A 24189-nucleotide genomic window follows, 5' to 3' on the forward strand; every position below is an offset into this window, starting at 1 on the left:
AAAAAAATTAAAAAAAAAAAAAAATAGTCTGTCCTTTTCTCCCGATTTCCTGGAGTTCTCGGATAGATACTTGGGTCTACTTGTAAATTCCCTCTCTTCAAAGCCCTAAGCCCAGTCTAATAGAAAGTGAAAAATGTGTGCTGGGGGAAAGAAATCCCCACCAAGAATGGACCCCATACCAGATTTCCCTGGTAGGATTCCTAAGGAGCCTCCCCTCCCCCCTCCCATGGTTGTGTCTGTCTCTGTGGTGTCTTGGGAATCTGTCTCCTCCCACTTTTGTCTCTGTCAGTTTTCTTTTATCTTTCTTTCCCTCGGAAGGGAAGCTAAGAGGAGGTAAAAGAGGGAACCAAAGGAGGAGGGTCTTTGTAAGGCGGCAGTCTTCGGAATTGCGGGTGATAAATCCACGTAGTCTCTTTAATATTCTTTCAGAAATTCACACACACACTCACGCACAGATCAGAACAAGGTAGGGACTGCCGAGGGGAGCGGGGAACGGGGCTGGCTCCTCCTGACGTTGGGAGGTCCTACCCTGGGTTACCTTCTGCCCGGCTGCCCACTGATTGGAATAGGTGGAAGGGAATATTTACAGAGAACGGGGACGTTCGTCATCCCGGGGTGAAAGGTCCTAAACTGGGAACCTCCGAAATCTCATTCCAAAATTACCAAAAGTAGAGGTTCTGGGATTAGCAAGAAAATAGTAAGAGACCTGGGTGGAGAAGACAAAACTTTACCACCAAAAATGAGAGAGCGTGGGGGCGTGACTACCTCGGGGCTAGGTCCCCGCGCCAGGAGAAGGGGAGGAGTGTGTCAGTCTGGGGGCGAGGCCTAGCGCCACAACCCAATCACCGGACGCAATCACCTCGCGGTGAAGGAAAAGAAGGCGGAGCCTGCCGCCCTGGAGGCGGGGGTTTGACAGAGCCAGGGCGGAGCCTATAGAGGAGGCGGGGCCTTGGGGACCGGTCTCCCAGCTGTGAGTGGAGACCCAAGGAGCTCCGCTGGGGTCGCTGCATTTAGAGGCGGCGGGGTACTGGAGTGACTGAGGGCCCGGCATTTGGCGGGGATCCCGGAAAGTGGCATCCCTGGGGGGGGGGTGGGTTTTTTCGGGGTTCCTGAGGAACTGGATTCGGAGCGTGCCCGCAAGGCGAGAGGTTCCGTGGAGGCAGAGTTTAGGATGTGTCGAAATTCGGTGGCCCCAGAGGCAGGTGTGCGGGGCACCCACTGGATCCGCTGCGTGGCTGCAGAACGCGCTTGGGAGGTTGAGGGGCGCGGGGCGGGGCCAGGCCGGGTGCGTCCTTACGGATCCCAGTAGTTCTCATGGTGCTGAGCGGCAATGATGATGACTACGGTGAGGATGGTACAGAGCACCATGGCTGCGATGCCCACCGCTAGGGAGATGAAGGAGAAGTTCCGGGCCTCGCGGGAAGCGATCTCGGCAGACACCATGTCTCCGCGGGCCAAGGCCGTGCGCACCTGCGGGAGACGGGCGGAAGAAAGCTGATCAGAGCTGCTGCTCCCTCTGAGATGCTTCCCAGAACATTCGGCACTCCCTTGGAATAAGAAAAACCGGGTGAGGGCTCCCTTCCCAGATGCCCGCCCTCTCCCCCACTTCCACCTGCACTGCCTTGAAGATGGCGATGATGCCTGTAGGCCAGAAGCAACAGATGGTGGTCAGCACCGCGATGGGCATGTAGTCGTGCGGCGGGCGCCTCGGCTCTAGCAGGGCCAGCCCTGGGGCCTGGGGCGGCGGGGGGAGCGTGGAGGTTACTCCCGTCCCCCCCGGGGTCCCGCCTGTATAGGGCTGTGTAGAGAAGGTTGGGGGGAGAGAATGTCATTCCCATCGTCTCTGAGCCCACCAACATTCTGTGTCTGGCACGATGGTTTTTAAAGCACAATTCTTGCACGTTGCTTCTCAGAGAAATTTATCATCCACGACCCTTCCAGGACACCCATAAATTCCACTAGGTTCTTCTCTCTTCACTGCTGTCATTAACCCTATATTCTTGGTGATCTCCACACTCCCTCTCCCAAGGTATGGCCGCACCAGGGCTGCCCTGGCCTCACTTCAGACCTCGTTTCTTCTCTCCAAATATCTGCCTGGCCTTCCCTATTCAGTCAGTTCCAGGTTTACTCTCCCTTATCCTCCTCCATGGTTCCCAGGTTTCGTTTCTTCTCCCCCTCTCTCCAGGCTGTTTCCTTCTTTCAAACCTCCTCTGGACTTCTAGGCTCCGTTCCCCTTCTCTGACCCCAAATGACTACCAGACCCTTCAACCCCCCGACCCCCATTCCCAAGCGTTTCCTAGTCCCTCCTCTCTCTAGGCCTTGTCCTAGGAACGCCGCCTGGTCCCAGGCCCTGTTTCTCTATCTCACTAGCCCCCTGTGTGTCCCCACCCCTTCCTCCCAGGCCCCATCCGCCCTGTACTCACCGTGCCCACTGGGTAGACCGGCACGTAGGCAGTGCAAGGCTGCAGCTGTAAGGGGTAGCCGGGGGCTACATAGCCCCCCAGTGGCAGCGTGCCTACCGCCCCCGTGTGCGTGGGCACTACGAAGCCCGGAGCCTGGGCGGTATGGGAGGGCGCCGGCGGGGGTGGGGCGGCGGCGGCCGGCGGCGGCGGGGGCAGTGGGCCCTCGAAGCGAGTCTCCTGCAGGTAAGGGTCGGGTGGCATGCGGGGCAAGGTAGCGCAGCCGGGTGGGGGCGCCCCGGCGGCCGGGCCAGGTGGAGCGTGGTGTGGCGGTCGCGGCAGGGTGGCGGAGGATGAGGGACCGCGCTGACCAGTGGCCACGGAAGAAGCCAGGCCGCCTGCCCCCAAGCGCGGGAGGGTGGCGGTCCCGGACTGGTGGTAGTGGTGGTGGTGGTGATGGTGAGAGGAAGGGGCTGCCTGTGGGGGTGGGGCAGGGGGTTCGGCCGGGGGCTGGGGGGCATTATAGGGTGGTGGAGAGGTGTGAGGGACTGAGTCTGAGAGGCCTGGGGGCAGTGAGCACAGGAGAGGGTATGGGGAGAGAGGCAAGACAGGCAGAGAAGAGATAAGGGGGTAGGGGGAGACACAGGGCCAGGGATGGAGAAAGATAATGGGAGAGACAGAGGAGATGGGTGAGAAGACATCTCTTGGTCTTAGGGGCAGGAAAGGGGTTGTATCTAAGCCATCTGCCCACCCACCTTGTTTCTTTCAATCTAGTTTTGAAGTGGAAACCCTCCTCTGCTCATCTCCCCCTTCAGCAACGGTGCCCACAGCTTTCACCTGCACACCCAAGCTATGGCTGCCTTGGGCTTGCCCACCTGAGCTAGTCCTGTGTGTGCACGTGTGTAGACATGCAACACTGTGTTAACATGTGCTCAGTTCAACAGTTGTATAAACACATGAAGGATGACATATTCCACTCTGTCTTCTTGCACTGGGGATGGGTGCCCTAGCCTCTCTGGGAATCTCAGCACCTCATTTAGGGCAGATGAACAAGGGTCTTCTGGATTCTACTCCCCTGACAACCTCCATCTCATCATGTTTTTATTTCCCCACTGAATGTCTCCATGTGAGCCAGTGTCATCTGTCCATCTGTCACTCCCAGTGATGCTATCCCTGCAGTACCTGGCTGATGCTAAGCCACTCTTGTACTTCCTTCACCCTTTCAACCTGTCCCCTTTCCATGTTGTTGGCAAGGGGACAAGGCTGAGATTGGAAGGAGAGGAAGGAGGGGAATACAGAAAGAGAAGGGGATGGGGGGGGGGGTTGAGAGCTGGACCGAAACGAAATAGAATCGCCCCCCCCCCAACGGAGGGGTGAGGGGGGGGGTTGGGGCCAAGGATGGGGGGAGAGTCTGGAGATGGTGGAAAGGGCAGGAGGTTTTGTTGTTGTTTTTTACCTGACTTTTCCGATGACATGCCTGTGGTGTCGCTGGGACAGGGTGTCTGCAGCGGGAGTCGGGGTCCCTGGCTGGCGTCGGAGTCTTGGTGTGCAGATTGCGCAGCCGGTGGCGGCGGCAGCACAGAGATGGAGAGATGAAGACAGCGGCGGGGGGCGGAGGGAGAGCCGGGAAGGGGGGGGGGGAGCTTAAAGGGGCCGAGGAGAGGGAGGGGGAGAGTTTCCGAGGTACCCTCACTAGGTCTCTCCTCCTCTCACCCCGGCATTCAGGCCCCCAGTTTGGGCTCCCTTGGAGTTGTCATGGAAACAGGGAGGCGAGCAAGACCAGGCAAGGCGGGTGGGACTAAGGGAAGGAGGGAGTGGGGGGGGAGGGGGGAGAACTCTCTAGAGTCTTCCCCTCCAAGACTGGCTACAGTGATTATACTGTGGGAGGAAGTGAGCAGGTGCTCGGTGGATTCAATACCCCAGTCCCCACCGGATCTGGTTCACCCTAGTCAGATGTCCCCTCCTCAGCTTCCCTCAGAGTCCCTGCAAGTTCTCAGGACCTTCTCCCCAATGCTTGGCCTTAGCTGCCCCCACTTTAAGAAAGATAACTGCGTGAGAGAGAACTGCAGAGTTGAGACCCGCGATGACCTGAAAGAGTTCCCAGGGTTATGGTCTGGGTGAATTGCAGGTAAAATGGGGGGCTTGGGTCTAGAGTATTTCCAGGGGAGTTGGACCTGCGGTTAGGGGGGGTGGGGGTGGGGGGGAGAAGGACAGAGAGTAAGTTTGGGGGATAATATATGCTCTTTCCCCACTTGATTATCGGGCTTCCTAGAGTTCCTGGGCCCCTCAGTGTTCAGATCCATTTTTTAAAATCCCACCCATCCACCCACCACCTCTGCCAAGACGCAATGTCACCTCCCGAGTCCACGGGAGTGCAAGGTTCAGGGCACAGCAGTAATTGCAGTCTTTTATTTGTTCATTGTATCTTGGGGGCACGTATATGGGGAGGGGAGGTGAAGACAGGCCGTCTACCGAGACTTACAGGAGTTGGGCTTTTTGCAAAAACGCAGTCGGGGACCCTCCCCTACCTCCACCTTCAGATTAGTACTGCCCAACCCCCACCCGAGGCAGTCGCCCTCCCGGGCTGTGTCCTCACCCTCGCGTCCAAGTGGAGCCTACAGAGCTCCAGACGTTTAGGTCACGGCCCCAAGCTGGTTGTTCCAGTTTCCAAGGCGTTTGCCTGAGCCCCCGACCCCCCACTGCCACCCCATCCTCACACTACACAACTCGGGGCACAGATTGGTTTTATTGAGAGACTTTAGACCGGCAAAGACCTTGTGAACAGGAGGGATTCAGACAAGCTTCGAAATCCTTTTCTCAACGGAAGCGTCTTTCAATGCTAAGCAAAAGCCCACCTAGGTATCGGGTAGGGATCAAGGCGGAGTTGCGGGACGTCTGGAGCTCGGAAGTCTGGAAGGGGTTCGAAGGTCTGCGTCGGGAGCCGCACACGGGAACTCCCGGCTAAGGGCCGATTGTGGGGGTCTCTCAAGTTGAAAGACTGGTGGAAACCACGCACGCGTGAGTCAGCGCTGCCCCAGGGGCCCTCCGCCCCTTGGAGGTGGGTCGTGTACCAGGAGTGGAGTAGAGTAGGCCAGGAGAAACTGGGCCAGGCTGCACTTTTAGCTCGAGGGGCCTCGAGGACTCTTCGCGTCTCTGGAGACAAGGGCACTACACGCACTTCATAATGAAGAGTTGTAAGACGCTGACCTGGGGCCTGCCGGCAGGCGGGTGGGGATGGGGAGGGGTCCGCTTGGGCTGGCTTCAGCCCTGATCCGGTGGCCTGAGACGAAATGCGGAGGACTGCCTTTCCGCAGCGCCCTCCCACCTCCCGCGGGGGCAGGGGAACTTCACGTTCCGCAGCGGAGCCGGACGCCTGAATTGGGAAGTGGGGCGAATCGAGACCAGGAGTTCGGACCCTGGTGTCGCTGGTGCCTGGCAGGGCCAGAACTGGCCTTCTCATGATTCCCAGGATGTGTTTGATGCTTCTTCCTCTCCCCACCAGTCTAAAATGGATCGCTCTGTCTTTTTCCTCCCCCCGCTCGCGGAGTGCAGTGGAATGTTCCATTGCCCCTCCAGTCCTGGGCCTGCGTTACAGGGGACGCGGGCACGGTTGCCAGGGAAAGCCCCGGACGTGACGGCGAAGCGCGACCCCTAGCAGCCTCCCCTCTCCCATCCGTCATTCCCCTGCGCGAGCTCTCTTCACACCCTTCCCCTCCCCCCACCTTGCGGGTTCCAGTCTAGGGAGAAGTAAACAGCTGGCGGAGCCAGGCTCACGGACCTAGGCCAGGTGGGAGCTTGCATTCTCCAGAAGCCTGCGCTGCTGCTCGGGGGTCTTTCTTGCAAAACCCAGGGTCGTGCATGGCTGGGATGATGCATACAGAAGATCCTCGGCCTAGGGACCGAGTCCCCGTAGAGTTGGGGGCGGGGCTTCGGGTGCGCGTCCGTGCGTCAATGTGTAGGGGTGTGTGTTTCCCCACAACCTTGAAGTAAGTTAAAAGTAGGCTGTTTTGTGACCTGAACCTAGTGTGAGCACGGGCGAGGAGGGGGATCTTGATGCCAGGCGTCTGCTTCGAGGGGAGGGTGTGTTGTCATCTCTCTCACAGGCCCTCATCGCCCCCTTCTCAGGCGGGAGCATGCTGGGGCTCAGGGGGCTGCGGCTGCCCCCGGCGGGGATCCTGCTCCTGTTGCCGTTCCTGCCGCTGCTGCTGCTGCCCGCAGCCCCCGCGCCCCATCGCGCTCCCTACAAGCCGGTCATCGTGGTGCACGGGCTCTTTGACAGCTCGTACAGCTTCCGCCACCTGCTGGAATATATCAACGAGGTCTGGTAGGGGACACCCTGTAGTGGGGCGTTGGAGGCGTCTGTAGTGGCTGGGGAAAGAGAATGGGGAACCGAAAGTTGCCATTCTGGGCCTGCTCAGTTCCTGGAGGAGCTGGTGCTGGCGTTGGGAGATCGGGGGATGAGATCCCTGGTTCTAGCAGGGCACAATTAGGCATGTGGACACTGCCCAGGGGGGCGGTGTGGAGGGGCTCCACAGTCCATCCCCTATTGCAGCATTGCCCCCTTCCCACAGACACACCCCGGGACTGTGGTGACAGTGCTCGATCTCTTCGATGGGAGAGAGAGCTTGCGACCCTTGTGGGAACAGGTGCAAGGGTTCGGAGAGGCTGTGGCCCCCATCATGGCAAAGGCCCCTCAAGGGGTGCATCTCGTCTGCTACTCGCAGGGTAGGCGCCCTCCCCCTCCCAACTCCTAAGCCCTCTCTGAGGCTTGATCTTTATCTGAGGGACACATTCTAGTGTCCCCTTTTCTGAACCACATTCTTCCAGCCCTGGTACCTGAGCCCTACTTTTCTGACTTCTTCAGCACTTGGGTCTTATCTCTGTGTCCTGAGTGGGAGGGAGGCTCCCTGCACTGCTGTCCCCTTTTGCCATTACCCATGGTTCTTGGAAATAAGGGATAATGGGGAAGTAAAAAACACCCTACAGTTAGAGTCAGAAGACCCAGAATCTAATCTGGCTCTGTCACTTACATGATGTATATAGCCTCTTGCCACAGGGTGTGCCTGTTTTCTCTGGGCCTCAGTCTCCTTATGTACATTGTGGTGGGTGGAGGGGGGTGCCTAGTGGAGAGGCTGTTGGCCTGGCTGTCCCTGAGTCCCTGTCCAATGTGGTGTTCTGCCTCCAGGGGGCCTGGTGTGCCGGGCGCTGCTCTCTGTCATGGATGAGCACAATGTGGATTCTTTCATCTCTCTCTCCTCTCCACAAATGGGACAGTATGGAGGTGAGCGGGGATCGTAAGGTCAAAGGGGGCCCCGAGTTTTGAGGACACAAAGGTTTGGGGCCACTTGATACTGCTGTTCTCTTGCCAGATACAGACTATTTGAAGTGGCTCTTCCCTACCTCCATGAGGTCTAACCTCTATCGGATCTGCTATAGCCCCTGGGGCCAGGAATTCTCCATCTGCAACTACTGGCACGGTGAGTAGGGGATGCCAAACGGGACTCCATGAGAGGGCACCCTGGAGGGTAGGGCCGGCTGCTCCCACCTGTAACATAACCAACAGCAGTGATAATGAAGATAACTTCATGTAATGAGCACTTACTGTGTGAACAGTCGCTGTTCAGAATGCTTTATGTGTGTTACCTTATCACCTCAGAGTATAGTCTGGTGCAGAGATCACAAGCCAGATAGTACATATTTTTGGTTTTGCAGGCCATATGGTCTCTGTCGCAAATACAATTCTGCCACAGTAGTTTGAAAGCAACCATACACCATATGTAAATGCGTGTATCTGTGTTCCAAAAAACTTTATTTATACAGGTAAGCAGTGGGCTGGGTTTGGCCCATGGTCCCTAGTTTGCAAACACCTAGTGTAGTTTTTAAGACCATGGATGCTGGGTCCAGACTACTTGTGTTTGAAGCTTGACCCTGTCGGGTGACTGTGGACAAGTTACTTAACCTTACTGTGGCTGTTTTCCTTATCTGTAAAATAATAATCTAGTATCCACCCTATAGGTGGTTGTGAAGATTGAATAAATTAACAAATGTAATGTACTTTGAACAGTATCTGACATAGTAAGTGCTGGACAAAGGTGTTTGGTATCGTGTTTACAATTATTATTATTGTTGATACTATTCACCTTACCTGCTATTGTAGTCTCCTGGTCGTTTTTTCAGACTCTGATCTTGCTTCTTTTCCCTGCTTCTCTTTCTAACTGCTGTTTGTACCTAGACCCCCACCACGATGACTTGTACCTCAACGCCAGCAGCTTTCTGGCCCTGATCAATGGGGAAAGAGATCATCCCAATGCCACTGGTGAGACTCCAGGCTCCTGCCTGGGTCCCGTTTTCTGCTTCTCCAACCCCTTGTGTTTCCCTCTCCAACCTGGCCTGACCCCTGTGACTGACTCAGGCTCTTTTCTTCCCACCCTTCAGCATGGAGGAAGAACTTTCTTCGTGTGGGCCGCCTGGTGCTGATTGGGGGCCCTGATGATGGTGTTATTACCCCCTGGCAGTCCAGGTAATATGGGACCGTGTGGCCCAAAGATTGGCTAAGGATACCCCTTTGCCCCCAACAATTAATCTCCTGCCTGAAACTGGCCTGTACCTCCCACTGGTCAGCTAATGCTCCCATCCTCCATATATCCTGTCACTCAACAACAAAACCTGGGAGTCATTCCTCAATGCCTTGTATCTAGCCTGTCGGACTCTACTTCCCCTCCATCCCTAAACCCCTGCTTTGTAAAAACTTTTAACTTTGAAATAATTACAGATTCATAGGAAGTTGCAAAGATAGTTTAGAGAGGTCCTACATAGGTATCTTTTGCCCGGTTCCCCCAGTGATTGCATCCTATGTAACTACAGCACAGTATCGAAACCAGGAAATCGTCATTGGTAGGATGTGTGTGTATAATTCCATGCCACATTTCCTTCCACCTCTTTTATATACCTGGACTTTTGTAATAGCCTCCAGCCTTATCTTCTCCATCCGATTGCTCAGGAAAATCTATGGCTCCATTGTGCTATGTGTGGGCCTCTGCTGCAATTCATCATGAGTGATCTGAAATGTCACCTAAGCTCCTTTAGTCATTCAACAAATATTTATTGAGCACTGTATATATGCCCAGGCCCTGTTCTGGGCCATTGGGATGCAGTGGTAAATGAAAGAGAAGTCCCCACTCTTACGTAGTTTAATGTCTAGTGTGGTAGACAGAAAAATAGATGCAAATATGTATGTCAGATGGTGATGAGACAGGCGGGGGAAGGGATTAGAGGGTGACTGGACCCTATGTCAGATAGTGGCCAGATAAGTCCTGGAAGACTTGTCATGGGAGTAGAAACTTAAGGAAGTGAGGGAAGGAGCTGTGCAACAATCTGGGGGCGGAAAACAACTCAGGGAAAAGGAGTGGCACCTACAGAGGTCCTGGGGCTGGTGTGAGGAGTAGGGTTGCCGGTGTGGCTAGAGCCCAGGGAGCTGGGAAGAGGGTGGGAGAGGAGATGCAAGAGGTAGCAGGGAGCCAGTAATATTGACCCTTTGTAGGGCAAAGTAAGGCCCTTGTTTTTTATTTTTGTTTTTTCCTAAAATATACAGAACATAAAATTTACCATTTTAAGTGTGCAGTGCAGCGGCAATGAAGCACATTGGCATTCTTGTGTAACCATCACCACCATCCATATTCAGAACTTTTTTTTTCTTCCCAAACTGAAACTCCATAGCCATTAAACAAGAACTCCCCATCCCTGCCTCCCCCCAGCTCCTGGCAACCATGGCCCTTGATTTTTTAATCTGAGTGAGATGAAAAAGGCATTGGAGGGTTTTAAGTGAAGGAGTCATGTTCCTGATAATAGCAAGGGTTGGGATTTATTCTATCTCATTTTACATCTATGACCCTCTGAAGATTGTAATAGCTCACAGTTATATAGTACCTTTTATGTCCCAAGGCACAATTCTAAGTACTTTTCAAATAAATCTCCTTTAATCCTCCTTTGACATATAAGGAGACAGGGTTCATGGTAATTACTATTATCCTTGTTTAACATGTAAGGAAACTTAGGTGCAAGGAGCTTAAATAACTTGTCTCCATTCATAGAGTTAGTAACTGGTGAAGTCAGGCTATCTAACTTAACCAGGGTGTTTCACTTCCTCTCTGAAAAGGAAGTATTCTTAAATAGGACAAAGAGGATAAGTAATATGCTCAACCACATACATTTGGGAGTGTGTGGCAGAGCTGGAGTTCACATCCAGGTCTGTGTGCCCCTACTGCTCTCCTATACCTGATGAAATCCAGCCCCTCCATGTGGTCTTCAGGCCCCCAACCCAGCTCCCCCATGTGCCTAGCTGGGCCTCACCTCTGTACCTTTGCTCCTGCTCTTCTGTTTGCTGGGGGATCAGCCTTCCCTAGTGGAGAGTACCTCACTGGGAAGGCTTTGTTGGTGCTCTAAAACCAGCGGGGTGGCCTTTTTTTGTTCCCATTGTCCCTTGGACTTAGCACTATTAACGTTTGTTGTTCATGGTCAGTGCCCACTCACTGCCCATGACAATTAAATATTACTTTTCAAAATGTTAAGACCTTTTTATTTTGAAATAACTTCATACTTAATAAGTTGCTTAAGTATTACAAAACAATTGTGTGTACTCTTCACCTAGATTTTCTAAAGGTTACCATTTTGCCATGTTTATGTCCTCATTCTTTCTTCCCTCTAAATATGCATACGGGGGTATAGGTGTGTTTGTGAACCATTTGAGAGTAGGTTGTAGACATGATGTCTCTTTACTCCTAAAACTTCAGTGTGTCAGTGTCTGTTTTGTGTATACAGGACTTCTCTTTACATATCCACAATATAATTATCAAAGTCAGGAAGTTAACATCAATAAGATACTCTATAGACCTTATTCAAATATTTTCCAGTTGTTCTCATAGGGGAAAAAAAAAATGCAGTGCAAGATCTAACCTGGGATCATGTGTGGCATTTACTTGTCCGTGTCTCTTTAGTCTCTCTCTCTCTCTCTCTCTCTTTTTTTTTTCCCCCTGGGATATTTCCTCTGTCTTCGTCCATTACATTGATATTTTTGAACTATTTTGTAGAATGTCCCTCAGTTTGGGTTTGTTGGCTGTTTCCTCATGATTAGATTCAGGTTTGCATTTTTGATGGGACTCTGTAGAAGCAACGCTGTAGCCTCTGTGTCACCTTGTGAGGTACATGATATCCACTTGAATATTTTGAGTGTCTTCCTTGCTGCCTATCTCCCAATAGGCCATGAGTTCCTGAGGTCCCTCCCCTAGCCTACCTTGATTTTCTCCCACTCTCCTGATAACCTCCTCCCCTACCCACCCTCAATCTCTTTGTAGCTTCTTTGGTTTCTATGATGCAAATGAGACGGTCTTGGAGATGGAGGAGCAACCGGTGAGCCCCCTGGGATGACTTCCCCTTTCTTCTGGCACAGCCCCACCTCAGTCTGTAGCCCTCCCTGCCACTGACCCCTTGAGCTGAAGGGTTCACCCTGTGGGGAGGGGACCTGGGACACCAGGAGGAGCTCACTTTGTTTCTCCTTTTATGACTCTTTGCCCACCTTGAAGGTTTATCTGCGGGATTCTTTTGGGTTGAAGACTCTCTTGGCTCGGGGAGCCATAGTGAGGTGTCCGATGGCTGGGATCTCCCATACGGCCTGGCACTCCAACCGTACCCTTTATGAGACCTGCATTGAACCTTGGCTCTCCTGAGGATGTCCTCAGGGATCCCTCAGGAACTTCCCAGCCCAGAGACCAAGCGGTGGCCTTGGAAAGCAGATGTCAGCTCCGGTGTGCCTGCAACCACCCCATTGCTCCCACACTGCCCCCACCAACCAGGGCTCCCAGGACTCCCTTCCTGTGCTCCTCTGTAGATGACAAATCCTGGTCTCCCCCCACCTCATGTTTGGGGTTTGCTCCATGCTCTCTCACTCTCCCGAGGCCGAGGCCGAGGTCGGGAAGAGAGAAACCAGGTTTTTATCTCGTGGCTGCTCCTGCTGCTGTGGCTGCTCTGTCTCTGGCTGTATAGGAGAACCCAGCCCCTGCCCACTACAGGGGTCTCCTTCTAGGCCACTCAGGACATTTTTAGCTCCTGTTCTCCCCATGTTCCCTTTTTCTCAGCCCTCCCAACTCCCAGGAAGGACTACCCATGAGAGTGGGGTTCTGAGGCTCCCCTATGGGGACAGTTCCGTTCTTGAAATGTCAGTGTTGGGGAATATCTATGGCCTGTGAGGCCCATCTCAGGTTTGGGGATCCCCCAGTCCCTCTGTTCAGTGTTGGGGTACCCCCTGGGAGCCTAGTGTCTTTGAGGCCCCAGCCCCTTTTAGCTATCATTGAATGGGTGTTAACCCTGTATTTATGGAAATAAAAGTCCATTTCCTCAGTGTGGTTTGGCTCCTTTCCAGGTGAGGGGGACCTGGCTCCCCAAGGAGGGTGGGGATGGAGAGCCTGAGGTCTGGGTGCCCGGATGCCTGGTGTGGGGTGGGACCCCCTTGGTGTTTCCGCTCTCTAAATGCCCATTCTGTGTGGGTTCCTGATTCTCTGTGGGTTCTTTCCTGCAGAGGACAATTCTCTTCCTGTTCCAGCCTAAGCCTGGGGGGCTGAGCCCAGGGCTTCAGTGGTTTGTGCCCTAGCCTCATGGGTGGAATGCGTCTGCCACCCCCAGGCTAGACGAGGGGGCTAAGGGTCAGGGTGGGCATTTGTTGCACCCCTTTTCGACCTTTGTAGGCCTGAGTTGGGTGAGGGGCTGGACAATGAGCCTCCTCTTCCTTAAAAGAAGGAATTTTGGTGGAGACAATAGGGCCCTGTCTGCTCTGGTATGGGGGGCGGTGGCTGACTCAACTCTGCCCCCCACCCCCAGGCCCTAACAAATGTCATCATCAAATGGGGGCAATTTCCCCTTAGTGCCATGGGCTTCCCACCCCCCCCCCCCCCTTGTCCCTTTGTGACGATTTGCCCTCCTTTCTTTCCTCATTGAATCTTGCCTCTTCTCCCATGACCTGACCCTGTTTTTCTCTGCCAGCTCTCTCTCCCTGTTCCTCAGTTCTCCCTGAGTCTGTGTTGGGTTGAGGGGTGTGTCAAGAGCCAGGGGTACTGGTGGTGTTACAGAGCTGGTAGCCTCTGCTAATCTGGGGAGTCCAGAAATAAGGGGGTTCGAAGAGTTTGGAATTTACTTCTAGGGGGCCCTTTGCTGGGGTGGTGGTGAAGGTAGTGCGATTAGACCCCATGGAGCTGATCAAGCAGGAGCTGTGAAGGAGGCTTGTGGGAGGGGGCAGGGATGGGAGGATTCTGTCTGGCCCAGCCCCTCCTCTCCTTTCCAGCCTGCCCAACCCGCCCACCAGTCTGAGCTGCTGTTGCTGAGGCTGGTCTGCTGGAAGTCTCCGGGAGAGAGGGAAAGACAGGTGGGGAGACAGTGTCAACGGGGAATGAGCCTTAGCGTGAGTGTGAGTTGGGGAGTGTGGTAGGAGTGAGGGTGTGGGTATGTGGGCTAGTAGGAATGTGTTTAAGGTGCAGTTTCCAGGTGCATGGGTTTGTGTGCAGGGTGTGAGGGGGTGTAATGGTGAATATCTGAGACTTTGAAGGTAGAAAAATTAAGATAGAAGAGGGTTTGTTACAGATAGGAAGGTTATGGGCAGAGTGTGTGTGTAGAGAAGATGGAGGGAGTGTGTTGGGGTGTGCAATTGCATGATGCATGCTTGGACCATGCTGTGCTGGATGAAGGGGTCGTGTTAAATGTACACGCAGGTATAGACAGTCCTGGTGGCTAGTGCAAATGTGTACAAGTGAACGTACTAACTCCCTTAGAAGGCACTAGCAGACTGCTTTTGGAGGGGCTGGAGCTGGAAAAGTTATGGGAGAGGGGAATGGCCTCCATTAACCTCTTCTTGCCTGCAGCCTGCAGTTTGGAGTCAAGGAGAATCATGGGGTCCAGGGATGAACCGTGCAGTCTCTTAGGCGGACTCTCATTCCTCCTGCTACTGATGTCAGTCCAGGGGGCCAAGGGCGGATCCCTCAAAGAGAGGTGATGACAGGGGGCGGGTCCAGGGGTGAGGTCTTCAGAAAACCTGCTGGGGGTGGGGCGTCAACAGGTGACAAAACCATGAAGTTTAGAATGGGGGTGAGGTGGTCACCTCCAGGGAGGGCAGGGCCTCAGTGGAGACTTAAGGGAAATGGGACTCCTGACCGCTCCCAGGTCACTGAATGTGTCTTACCTTCTCTGGCATGGGTGCAGCCAGGGGGTCTGCTCCAGGCAGATGCTCGTGGTCCCCCTCCATTACAACGAGTCCTACAGCCAACCAGTGTATAAGCCCTACCTGACCGTGTGTGATGGAAGACGCATCTGCAGCACCTACAGGTGAGGGATAGGGAGGCTGGACTCTGGAGTCTTTCAAGAAGAAATTCAAGAACCCAGACCAAAACCCATAAAGCAATGTTCAGAGCCGGGTCTATGTTCCAGGACCACATACCGTGTGGCGTGGAGGGAGGTGAGGAGGGAGGTGCCGCAGACCCATGTCGTGTGCTGCCAGGGCTGGAAGAAGCGGCATCCAGGGGCCCTCACCTGTGATGGTGAGACTGGGTCTTCCCAGGCCTGGGGTCAGGGTGCTCTGCAGGGCTGGGGAGGCAGGCAGTGGGTCTGGTTTTGAACCACCCTTCTGTGCCCACAGCCATTTGTGCCAAGCCGTGTCAGAACCGAGGCGTCTGCGTTAGGCCAGAGCAGTGCGAGTGCGCCCCAGGCTGGGGTGGGAAGCACTGTCATGTGGGTGAGTCAGCTCGCCCTGCACCCCCATACAGTGGCACCGGGACCTCATACCTTTGGGGTGCCAGCTCGCCCCCACCCTTCAGCCCCCATCTTCTCTCCCATAACTAGACGTGGATGAATGTAGGGCTGGTGTTGCCCTCTGCTCGCACCGTTGCCTCAATACCGCAGGCAGCTTCACTTGTGGCTGTCCTCAAGGCCTGGTGCTGGGTCTGGACAGGCGCACCTGCACAGAGGGCGCCCCAGAGCCCCCAACTGGTGCCAACATCCTCAGTGTGGCAGGTGAGTGGGAGCATGGGTGGCAGTGAGGGCCTGCACTCAACTGGGCAGTGGGTCATGCCCTCTTTTGTCCCAGTTCGGGAAGCAGAACAAGATGAGCATGCCCTGAGACAGGAGATTTGGGAGCTTCAAGGGCGCCTGGAGCGGCTGGAGCAGGTGAATGTTGGTGCCTGGGTCCAACCCCTCTTGGCAGGGTGTGCTCCACCCCCAACACTCTGAAGCGTCTCTTCCTTTGTAGTGGGCAGGTCAGGCCGGGGCCTGGGTCCGAGCCATGCTGCCCATGCCACCTGAAGAGCTACAGCCGGAACAGGTGGCAGAGCTATGGGGCCGTGGCGACAGGATCGAGTCTCTCAGCGACCAAGTGCTGCTGCTGGAGGAGAGGCTAGGTGCCTGTAAGTCCTCATGCCCTTCTCTGCTGAATCCCCATCCCCATTAGCTGCCCCCAGCTCTCCCGGACACCCTTCCCCGGTTCACTTTTCTCTTTTCCCCAAACCCTTCCCCAACACTCAGTCTCCGCATACTGTCCTCAGATACCCATATTTCACCCCTTCTTCTGGTACCCTGTCCCCAGTCCACTTATTGCTGGGTGAGAGTGTCTCCAGTGCCCTGGCAGCCCCAGAAGTCCACAGCCAATGTGTCTGCCTCCTTGTCATTCACCAGGCTCCTGTGAGGACAACAGCCTGGGCCCAGGCCTCAATCTCAATCGGCGGCCAATAAGGAACCCCTCCAGAGCCCCTGCACCCTAATTTATACAGAAACTGGCCCCACTAATCCTCTGGGATTGGCCAGCTGGGGAAGTGAAGATAAGGTTATCTGCCACTAAGGAGCAATGAGTGATGGAAACTTATGAGAGCTGAAGCAAGGGGGAAAGATGGGTGCCTTGGGCCCACCCCTGAGTATTCTGGCTGGGGGAGGTGGCCTAGGCGAGAACCACTTCAACGCCTTAACAAATGCAGCCAGAAAGTGCCCAGGTCTCTCTCTCTCTCTCTCAATCTTTATTCTCGGGTTTCTTGCTGTTATCCAGATAATTAATAAAAACCACACAAAACTGGGTCCCACCCTCTCTTTTTGCTCCCAGCCCACCTTCCCAGTTGTGGGCACAGGTCTGGGGTGGGAGGCAGGAGTGGCTAATGCCACAGGGAGGAAATGAAAACTGGCTCAGAGAGGGGAAGCCTCAAAAGAAAGAGAAATAAATTAAAAGCCCTCCCATCCCCTCCAGCCAGGGTTCAGTTCCTTTCCCCAACTTCCCAGGGAGCAGAAGTGAGTGCAGCACCTAATGTCTGCCTCTTCCCCTTGTGTCTGGTTAGAATGGTACAGCCGGGCTGCAGGGGACTGGGTTGGGGCCAGGACCACTGAAGAACTGTACCACAGGGATGGGGGGAAGCAGAAATGTGGAGACCAAACTGGCATCTAGGAGTATGCTCACCCCTGGGCACCTGGGTATGGGCAGGATGAAACCTCTGAGTGAGAAGAGTCCAGCCTCCACTGATAGGAGGCTCCATGGGAGGGAGGGTGAGGGTGCTGAGGAGTGTTCCCAGGATAAGCCAGGAATGTTCCAGGCATTGCTTCCAGCCACAGTGTGAGGAGTCCTCACAAACGGATAAGTCCACTGAATCCATGGACTTGTGGTAGGGTATTGTTCCATAGAATGGATGAGTCCACTGGCCAATGTGGGGTGGAGAGGGAGAGAAGATCACAAAAGAAGAGGGTCCCCTGGGGAAAGGATGGTGTGTTCCCACCCTTGTGTAGGTGAGCCACTGGAGATGAAGGGGAGGCAACCGTCCCAAAGACAAGATGGCACAGGAGGTGGGTGGGGGTCAGAGTGGAGACTGCACCGAGGCAAGAGAGTCCATGGGGGGAACTGGGAAGGGGCAAGGAGCGGTGCTATATCCACATTCACTTCAGAAATTGAAGATTCCAAAGAGGAGAACAGTGGGGAGAGGAGAAACAAGGAAGTGGGCTTGGCCCTGCTTCAGGGCCCACTGGGTTGGTAGGTGTGGGAGGAACATGGGGGTAGATGGGAAGGGAGCTCAGAGCCGGGCGTCGCCCACCCCTCCAGGCTTCTTCAGACAGTCACCACCGCCCCGGCCATCAGTGGAGATTTCCCGGAAAACGGTGAGCATGGAGTGCCGGACTCTGTCAGCCAGAGCTGGGACGTCATCTGGTGTCAGCCCTTCTGTGGGCACTGGGGGCAGCACCCGTACCTGACATCGCCCTGGGAGGGGGTGAGCACCATCATGGGCTGTCTACCTAGGCCTTTGCTCACAGGCAGGGCCCAGTTCCTGAGCTCTCCTGTTACTCCCTCCCCAACCTTTCAGTTCTCTTCCCCCTACCCTGGACAATTGCCCCTCTGCTTGCCAGCTGCTATCTGTTTTAAGGCCCTCTTGCACAAAGCCTTCCCAGTCTGGACACCTCCTTAGCACCCTTCCAGCCCCCATCATCTAGGATTAACTTTTACTGCCAAGTGTTATTACAGCTTTGCACACACAGGTCTTATCTTTCCCTCTGGGCAGTAATGGCCCCTATTGGAGGGATCAAGTGTTACCCATGTAGCAGGGTATGGTGGGCGCTTAATAAATATTTATTAGTTGATGTGGGGTCACTGGATGATCCTTTGGACATCTCAGTTCTGACACTGACCAATCCTCCTGTCTCATGGGGATGTCTACCCTCTCTCTCCCATGGCCTTTCTAGCCACCCCCAGCCCCAGATCTACTCAGAGCCCTCACCCGAAGTGAAGCGACGCTCCTTCTTGCAATAGAAGTCTTGATAGGAGGACATGACTATGGGGACAATGGGAACCTGGGGAAAGGGAAAAGCAAACAGCCCACAGTTCCCTTCCAAGGCCCCCATGACAAACCTCTGCCAAGAAAGAAAAGAATGGTGGAAGCTGGGGGCTCAGTAGCAGAGGGGGAAATAGTAATTACCTGGGCCTGTACTGCAAGGTGGAAGGCGCCACGTTTGAAGGGCAGCATGGAGCCATTGTGGTTTCTCGTGCCCTCTGGAAAAACCCAGACCCGCACCTGGGGAAGACAGAGGTCAAGAAGACATACACAGAGGGGTCCGAAAACGGTCATGAGGCTGTAATGCACCTTTGAGGGCCGCTGGCCCTGCTCTACTCCCCAGTGTTGCCACCCCCCTTTGCCACAGGGGACTCACGTCCTGGGTGAGCAGGGTCTGGGCAACTTCAGACATGACACTGATGGCATCCCCAGTGCGCTTCCGGTCGATGAAGATGACTCCTGCCAGCCAGCAGGCCAGTCCAGCAGAGCCAGCCCACAGCAGCTCACGCTTGGCAATGGGCACACAGCGGCCTGGCAGTACCTCCATCATCCCTAAGGCAAAGGTCGGGGGTGGGAGTGAAGATCAGGGTAGAGGTAAAGTGTCATGGGAAACAGGCCATCCCCCACATTCTTAAGGATGGAGATGGGGGAGAGGGGGCGGGAAGCCCTGAGGAGGATGGGGTGATTAAGTACATATTAGCCTACTTATGAGGGTAAGAAGGACTGGGGGAAAGGGAAAGGGAGCAATGTCCAGACGAAGGGGAGTTGCGGAGGCCTAGCAGAAGAGATTCTGGGGAAAGGGGAAGGGCATAACTGGGGGAGGAATGCCCTACGAGGGGTCTCACCAAGCAGGTCGAGTGAGCTCTGGTGGTTGGAGACCACGACGTAGGGCTGTGAGGGAGGGAAGTGGTGGGCCCCACGCACCTCCACTCGGATCCCATACAGGTATTTGATGTGGAGCAGCATCAGACGCAAGATCCTGTGGGGTCACGGCAAGGGGTTCCAGCAGGACCCACTGATGTCCATCAGCACGCCTCACCCGCCCCCCGCCACTGCCTTTCTGGGCATCTGCAGTTCTCTCTCCTTCCTTGTCCCTGGGCCCTCTCCATCTTCCTTACACATCCCACAACCTCCCCACCCACTGCTCACTTCAGACTCTTAGGTTCTCTCATCACCCAAAACCCCTTGGCCCTCACTTCATGTTCTCAACGTTGCGTCCTCGCACAGCACACACAGGGATGGCGAGCACCGCCAGGAAGAGGATCCAGCCATTGTAGAAGGCCATCTTGAAGAAGTATTTGGCACTGGGGCTGCAGAACCACAGGGTGGGCAGCAGGAAGAGCAGCAGCAGGAAGAGCAGCAGCAGCACAGGCCATATCCCCGGCCACAACTCCATTCTGGCCACCTGCAGGGGACAGGCAAGAGACAGTGGGCCTCGCTCCCGGAGGGGAATGGGACGGGCAAGGCACAGAAGGCACGGTTTGGGGAGCTAGGAGGACAAGGGCCAGAGACACAGGATGGGGTCAGGGCTCCCATCAAAACCTGCCCAGACAGCTTCTCTAGGATGGGGGCGGTGGGAACAGGAGCTCGGGACTGCTCACCCAGCCCTCTCTCAGAAGCCTCCAGAAATATTCACAAAGACAAGAGACATGACACATGAACACCCACAACTCACAGACATGTGATAATAGGACAACAATAACAATAACAAACACTTGTAGCTGGTAAGGGTCTTAGGATGGTCTATACCTGTCTAATACAGTAGCCACCAGCCACATATGGCTACCGAGCACTGGAAATGTGGCCTAGTTTGAACTGAATTGTGCTGGAAGTGTAAAATATGTATTAGATTTCAGACTTTGAATGAAAAACAGAATGTCAAATATCCCATTAATAATCTTTTGTATTGATTACATTTTGAAATCAACCTTTCTGGATACTGAATTCAATAGAATATATTATTAAAATTAATTCCACCTTGTTACTTTTTACGTTTTGATGTATCTTCCAGAAAATTAAAAATTACACCGTGGCTTTTATTATATATCTGTTGGATTAGGGTTGATCTATAGACTATGTTAACCTTAAATATGAACCACATAATTTACATTTTTCGGAGATAGGCCCAGAGAGGTTAAAGAACTTACCTGTGGTGATATGGCTCCTAAGAGGCACTTCCTAGTTGAAACCTAAGTGGCTTGTGTTCCTAACCACAGTTATGCTGCGGCCAGTATGTATGCACACAGGTGGACACACAGCAGACAGCAAATACAGTGAAAGGCACAAAACACCCACAGACATTCTCAAGGGCAGACTGGCAAGAATAAAGGCTCTGTCGCTAACAAAAACACAAACACACAGTCATACGAAGACTGACCCACTGACACACACATGCAAACTTACAATAACACCCAGTAACAGATAAAGGAAAGTAAATGCATAACTAGAAAAATCCCTCTCCACCAAGGTGTCCAACCTCCCTCCCCTTCCTGTTTCCAGATAAACCCATGGACATACCAGGAGTTGCTGCCTCTATCAATCCTGCCTCCACAGGCAGGCAAACAAACCCTTACTCCTCCTTCTTTCCCTTCCAGGGACACCGGAGGCGACCTGGTCAGGCAGGTATATAATATGTTAAGGCCTGACCAAATGAAAGAAAGAGGGGAGAGAGTAAAAGCGACTCACACCATCTGCCCTGGGAGAGGAAAGAGTTGAGGAGGAAGAGGTGCAGGCACACAGAACCTGCCTTTTAGGTTCTTCCTCCTTCCTCCACTCTGTCCTACTGCTGGGGGCAGGGTCACAAGTCACAAAAAGGTGTTCAAGCAAATACCTGTCACTTTCAGCAAGGCTACAGTCACTGTCTTCTAATGACAGGAAGGACTGTGTTCAAAGGTAAAGGCCATTGCCAACCAGTGAAGGTTCAGAAGCAATAGAGGAAACAGGAGACTCTGCCAACTCTAAAGCTGTAGGCCTTGATTTGCTCTATCCCACTGCCCTTGTAAGTCTGGACCAGCATTTCTCTCCCCTGGACTATTTGCGACAGGTTCCTAACTCTGCTCCTCCAATTCGTCATCCACATGGCAACCACAGAGATTTTTCTGTAACACAAATCTGAGCATTTCTCCGTCTTCTAAAAGGCCCTTTCGACAAGTTGACTTCTGCTTACATCTTTGGCCACATGCCCACAAGAGTCCTTTTTGCTCCAAATTGATTTACTTCAGTTCTTCAGACACACCATGATCTTTCATGCTTCTGTGCTGTGAACAGGCTGGTCCCTTTGGCTGGAATGCCCTTCTGCCTTTCACTTGCCTGACCCAGCTCAGCGTCACACTTTGGAAGTCTTCTTGAACCCCTCCTGGCCTGAGTTTTCATTACACTTTTATCTTGATCACTGGTTCTCAAAGTGTAGAAATACATATTCTTGGACCTCACCCCAGATCTCCTGAATCAAATTCTGGGCCTTAGGCCCAAGAATAGGTATTTTAACTCCCCCAAGTGAGGGACAGCCCTCCAAGTGAGTCTGATGTGCACATCAGTTTGAGAACCACTGATCTTGACACCACAGTGTAAGTAACTGCTCATTTTTGTTTCCTTCCCCAGTCTGTAAGCAGCCTGAGGGCAGGAACTCTGTCATTTCCCCAATACCCAGGACAGAAGGAGGAGATAGTGCTCAATAAACATGCTGAACAGATTATAAGGCTGTATACACAGCCTGTCATAATTAATGACAGAGCCAATCATGAATCAGATAGCTACACTCTTGAGGACTATTAACTATGAAAAGAAAAGTCATCAATAAAGCAATGAACACAACAAAAAGCCTAACGGTAACCTACTGTGAATATACACATACACTATATGGTCACACTGAGGGAGGCAACAACAATCAAGATGGTACATCCCATCTCACACAAAAGAGAAACATACAGAATGGGGATTAACATGCCACCAGGGAAAGATGCTGCTGTCATCAAATACATGCCAACAGTGCAAAAAGAGTGAGGGACAGATAATGTGCACAGCAGGGTTGACCTGAGGCATGCATTGAGCTCCATGAACACAGACTGTACACAGCCACGAGAGAGATAATGTATGTGAAAAGACATAGACCAGGAAGGTCAGCAAGGTAAGGCATATGGGAATGGTTCTCTGGGGACATGGAGGCCCAGTTACCTTTCTCTCTAGTACGTGACATTAAGTGACCCTCTCAGGAGCAGAAATGTCAGAAGATTTATAAGCACTGTGAAGTGCCATATGGGTTAATGGGCATATGACTCACAAAATATACTGTCAATAAAATTATTAAATAAATAGAGTGTGTAACCAGAAGCACACATGCTGCGGTCATGTCACATCAGCGTATCATGCGAAGGAGCATGCGTATGTGCGGTGTAAACCGTGACTGGGAAAACATGCAGCAAACAGGCCAATCTGATCACATCATGAGTGTGCACTAGTGAACTAAACCACAGGATACCACACATGAAGACTTGCATACGACAGGATCATGGACATAACATACGAACCAAAACAAGGAAGGTGTAACCTTTACACGCAAAAAGTAAACACGCAAAAGCATAAAATGTGCAAGAAACATGAAACCACATAATAGATGCAATATATAAAAACTCACACATTTGAACAATGTCAAGACTGGACATGAGATATGGACATAAGATATGAGAATGGGCAATTCTGATGGAAAATAACACATCATCTCTCCACAGTCCATGGATAGCATAGGGAGAAGCTAGCCGCACATAAGCCATTAAACATGTCAAAGGCACACAGATTCAGTGTAGAAAACATGGCCCCCCACAAAGCATCTGTGTGTCAGTAAGGATCTAGCCCAGTGTGGATGGCCACTGAGAAAGGTCCTGTGCCTAGATGGAAACAGAGGTGTCTGAGGGCATTCCTAGGAAGCAAATTCTGCTGGGGGAAGGAGGGCAATAAACCGCCTTCTCCCGGCCACAACCCCCCAAGAGTCATGTGGGGCCAAAGGGCAGGAAAAGGAATTGGGGAAGGTGTCGGGAATTCCCTCTTCAGGGCCCTGTCCACACCCCCATCCCAAATTCGCAGGGTCTCCGCCGTGTCTTTTCCATCCTTCCTCCCTCTCAGGGCCCCTCTCCTTTCCCCAGCAACCCTCTCCCCAGTCCGCCTCCCAGACCCAATCTCTCCCCCATCCCCTCCTCCAAGTCCCTCTCGGCACCCTCCTCCCGCCTCCTCCCATCCCATTCCCGCCCCCACCTCAGTGGGGTGGGGGGCCCGGGGGGCTGGCCCCCTCCCCAGCCAGGCTGCGGCAGCGGTGGTGGCGGGTGGCTGTCTCTGCCTCGGTCGGGGTGTCGGTGCCAAGGGGGCGACAGGATTTGGGGGTGTCCTAGCCCCGGCCGATGGAGGGGAGGTGAGAGTGGGAGGCTGGGCCCATTGCGGTAGGAATGGTGGGGGGGTTGTCCCCCCAGCTCCCTCCCTCCCTCCCTTCCTGCTGTCTCTCTGAGGGCTGGGGCTGCTGTTGCCGCTATCCCCCCCCTACCCCTCCCCAACGCCTGCCGGTTTCCGGGGCTGGCCAGGAAGTAGAGGGCGGTGATGGGCGGCCTGTTTTGCCAATCGACTCCCAGGGACCCACGCATCTTTTCGCCGCATCGACCAGTGGGCTCTTGGTAGCTCCGCCCCGCGAGCGCTCCGCTGGGCTCTGCCTCCGCCTCTGGCCTTCTCTGGCTCCAGCTGCATCCTTTTTTTCCTCCAATTCCCTTTCAGCACACACGGCTTGTGTGTCCCTTGGTGCTGTATTCCTTCCTTTGCCCATTCCTTCTTCATCAGGTCTCCTCTTCCTGGAAATTTCACTGGGTTTCTTCCTTTCTCCTTAACTCCCTTATCCGCTGTTTATTCCCTCCAACTCTTTTCCAAAAACCTCTTTCCTGTCCCCCATTCATTTCCAGGTAGTTTCAAGCACCTACTAAATGCCA

General features: G+C 53.6%; 4 protein-coding genes and 1 long non-coding RNA gene across 9 annotated transcripts; 2 read left to right on the forward strand and 3 right to left on the reverse strand.

The window, feature by feature from the left end:
- Positions 1 to 386: 386 nt before the first annotated feature.
- On the reverse strand, positions 387 to 3995 carry PRRT1 (proline rich transmembrane protein 1). The gene is made up of 4 exons (XM_045497803.1): positions 3856 to 3995; positions 2424 to 2962; positions 1613 to 1798; positions 387 to 1470 (listed from the first exon to the last, which is right to left on the reverse strand). The coding sequence occupies exons 1-4, from the start codon at positions 3872 to 3874 to the stop codon at positions 1294 to 1296; spliced, it is 921 nt and encodes a 306-aa protein (XP_045353759.1). The 5' UTR covers positions 3875 to 3995; the 3' UTR covers positions 387 to 1293.
- A 1133-nt stretch (positions 3996 to 5128) lies between these two features.
- On the reverse strand, positions 5129 to 6385 carry LOC123608192. Its single transcript, XR_006717130.1, has 2 exons — positions 6178 to 6385; positions 5129 to 5772 (listed from the first exon to the last, which is right to left on the reverse strand). It is a non-coding gene; the product is annotated as an uncharacterized LOC123608192 (long non-coding RNA).
- Positions 5431 to 12791, forward strand: PPT2 (palmitoyl-protein thioesterase 2). The gene is made up of 9 exons (XM_045497802.1): positions 5431 to 5593; positions 6525 to 6718; positions 6971 to 7124; positions 7585 to 7680; positions 7769 to 7876; positions 8632 to 8715; positions 8835 to 8919; positions 11750 to 11804; positions 11978 to 12791. Exons 1-9 carry the CDS (start codon positions 5584 to 5586, stop codon positions 12119 to 12121), a joined length of 930 nt encoding a protein of 309 aa, XP_045353758.1. The 5' UTR covers positions 5431 to 5583; the 3' UTR covers positions 12122 to 12791.
- Positions 12792 to 12915: 124 nt separating this feature from the next.
- Positions 12916 to 16496, forward strand: EGFL8 (EGF like domain multiple 8). 4 transcript variants are annotated; one of them, XM_045497806.1, is made up of 9 exons: positions 12916 to 13851; positions 14303 to 14429; positions 14640 to 14762; positions 14865 to 14974; positions 15073 to 15168; positions 15276 to 15446; positions 15520 to 15599; positions 15682 to 15835; positions 16104 to 16496. In XM_045497806.1, exons 2-9 carry the CDS (start codon positions 14329 to 14331, stop codon positions 16187 to 16189), a joined length of 921 nt encoding a protein of 306 aa, XP_045353762.1. In that variant the 5' UTR covers positions 12916 to 13851; positions 14303 to 14328; the 3' UTR covers positions 16190 to 16496. The 4 variants fall into 4 exon arrangements, with proteins under 4 accessions (XP_045353762.1, XP_045353763.1, XP_045353761.1 ...); XM_045497807.1 differs by having other exon boundaries at positions 12916 to 13845; XM_045497805.1 differs by having other exon boundaries at positions 12916 to 13809.
- AGPAT1 (1-acylglycerol-3-phosphate O-acyltransferase 1) lies at positions 16416 to 23752 on the reverse strand. Of its 2 annotated transcripts, none has more exons than XM_045497810.1 (7): positions 23474 to 23752; positions 19423 to 19631; positions 19072 to 19205; positions 18603 to 18778; positions 18371 to 18466; positions 18173 to 18245; positions 16416 to 17658 (listed from the first exon to the last, which is right to left on the reverse strand). In XM_045497810.1, the coding sequence occupies exons 2-7, from the start codon at positions 19620 to 19622 to the stop codon at positions 17474 to 17476; spliced, it is 864 nt and encodes a 287-aa protein (XP_045353766.1). In that variant the 5' UTR covers positions 19623 to 19631; positions 23474 to 23752; the 3' UTR covers positions 16416 to 17473. The 2 variants fall into 2 exon arrangements, with proteins under 2 accessions (XP_045353766.1, XP_045353765.1); XM_045497809.1 differs by having other exon boundaries at positions 18173 to 18226; positions 23474 to 23736.
- Positions 23753 to 24189: the final 437 nt, after the last annotated feature.

This window comes from Leopardus geoffroyi, chromosome B2 (genome assembly GCF_018350155.1).
Source record: "Leopardus geoffroyi isolate Oge1 chromosome B2, O.geoffroyi_Oge1_pat1.0, whole genome shotgun sequence".
Taxonomy (NCBI): Eukaryota; Metazoa; Chordata; class Mammalia; order Carnivora; family Felidae; genus Leopardus; species Leopardus geoffroyi.

Excerpts from the sequence above, each read along its gene's own strand:
- PRRT1 (XM_045497803.1), bottom strand. Across the intron at positions 1,799-2,423 it reads CGGTCTACCCAGTGGGCACG|CCCTATACAGGCGGGACCCC; the intron begins GTGAGTACAGGG and ends TTCTCTACACAG. Across the intron at positions 1,471-1,612 it reads CCATCTTCAAGGCAGTGCAG|GTGCGCACGGCCTTGGCCCG; the intron begins GTGGAAGTGGGG and ends CGTCTCCCGCAG.
- PPT2 (XM_045497802.1), top strand. Across the intron at positions 7,681-7,768 it reads ACAAATGGGACAGTATGGAG|ATACAGACTATTTGAAGTGG; the intron begins GTGAGCGGGGAT and ends TTCTCTTGCCAG. Across the intron at positions 11,805-11,977 it reads TGGAGATGGAGGAGCAACCG|GTTTATCTGCGGGATTCTTT; the intron begins GTGAGCCCCCTG and ends CCCACCTTGAAG.
- EGFL8 (XM_045497806.1), top strand. The coding sequence starts at position 14,329 with ATGGGGTCCAGGGATGAACCGTGCAGTCTCTTAGGCGGACTCTCATTC. Across the intron at positions 14,975-15,072 it reads AGGGGCCCTCACCTGTGATG|CCATTTGTGCCAAGCCGTGT; the intron begins GTGAGACTGGGT and ends CTGTGCCCACAG. Across the intron at positions 15,447-15,519 it reads CAACATCCTCAGTGTGGCAG|TTCGGGAAGCAGAACAAGAT; the intron begins GTGAGTGGGAGC and ends CTTTTGTCCCAG.
- AGPAT1 (XM_045497810.1), bottom strand. The coding sequence starts at position 19,622 with ATGGAGTTGTGGCCGGGGATATGGCCTGTGCTGCTGCTGCTCTTCCTG. Across the intron at positions 18,246-18,370 it reads ACCTTGCAGTACAGGCCCAG|GTTCCCATTGTCCCCATAGT; the intron begins GTAATTACTATT and ends CCCTTTCCCCAG. Across the intron at positions 17,659-18,172 it reads GGAGCGTCGCTTCACTTCGG|GGCGATGTCAGGTACGGGTG; the intron begins GTGAGGGCTCTG and ends ACCCCCTCCCAG.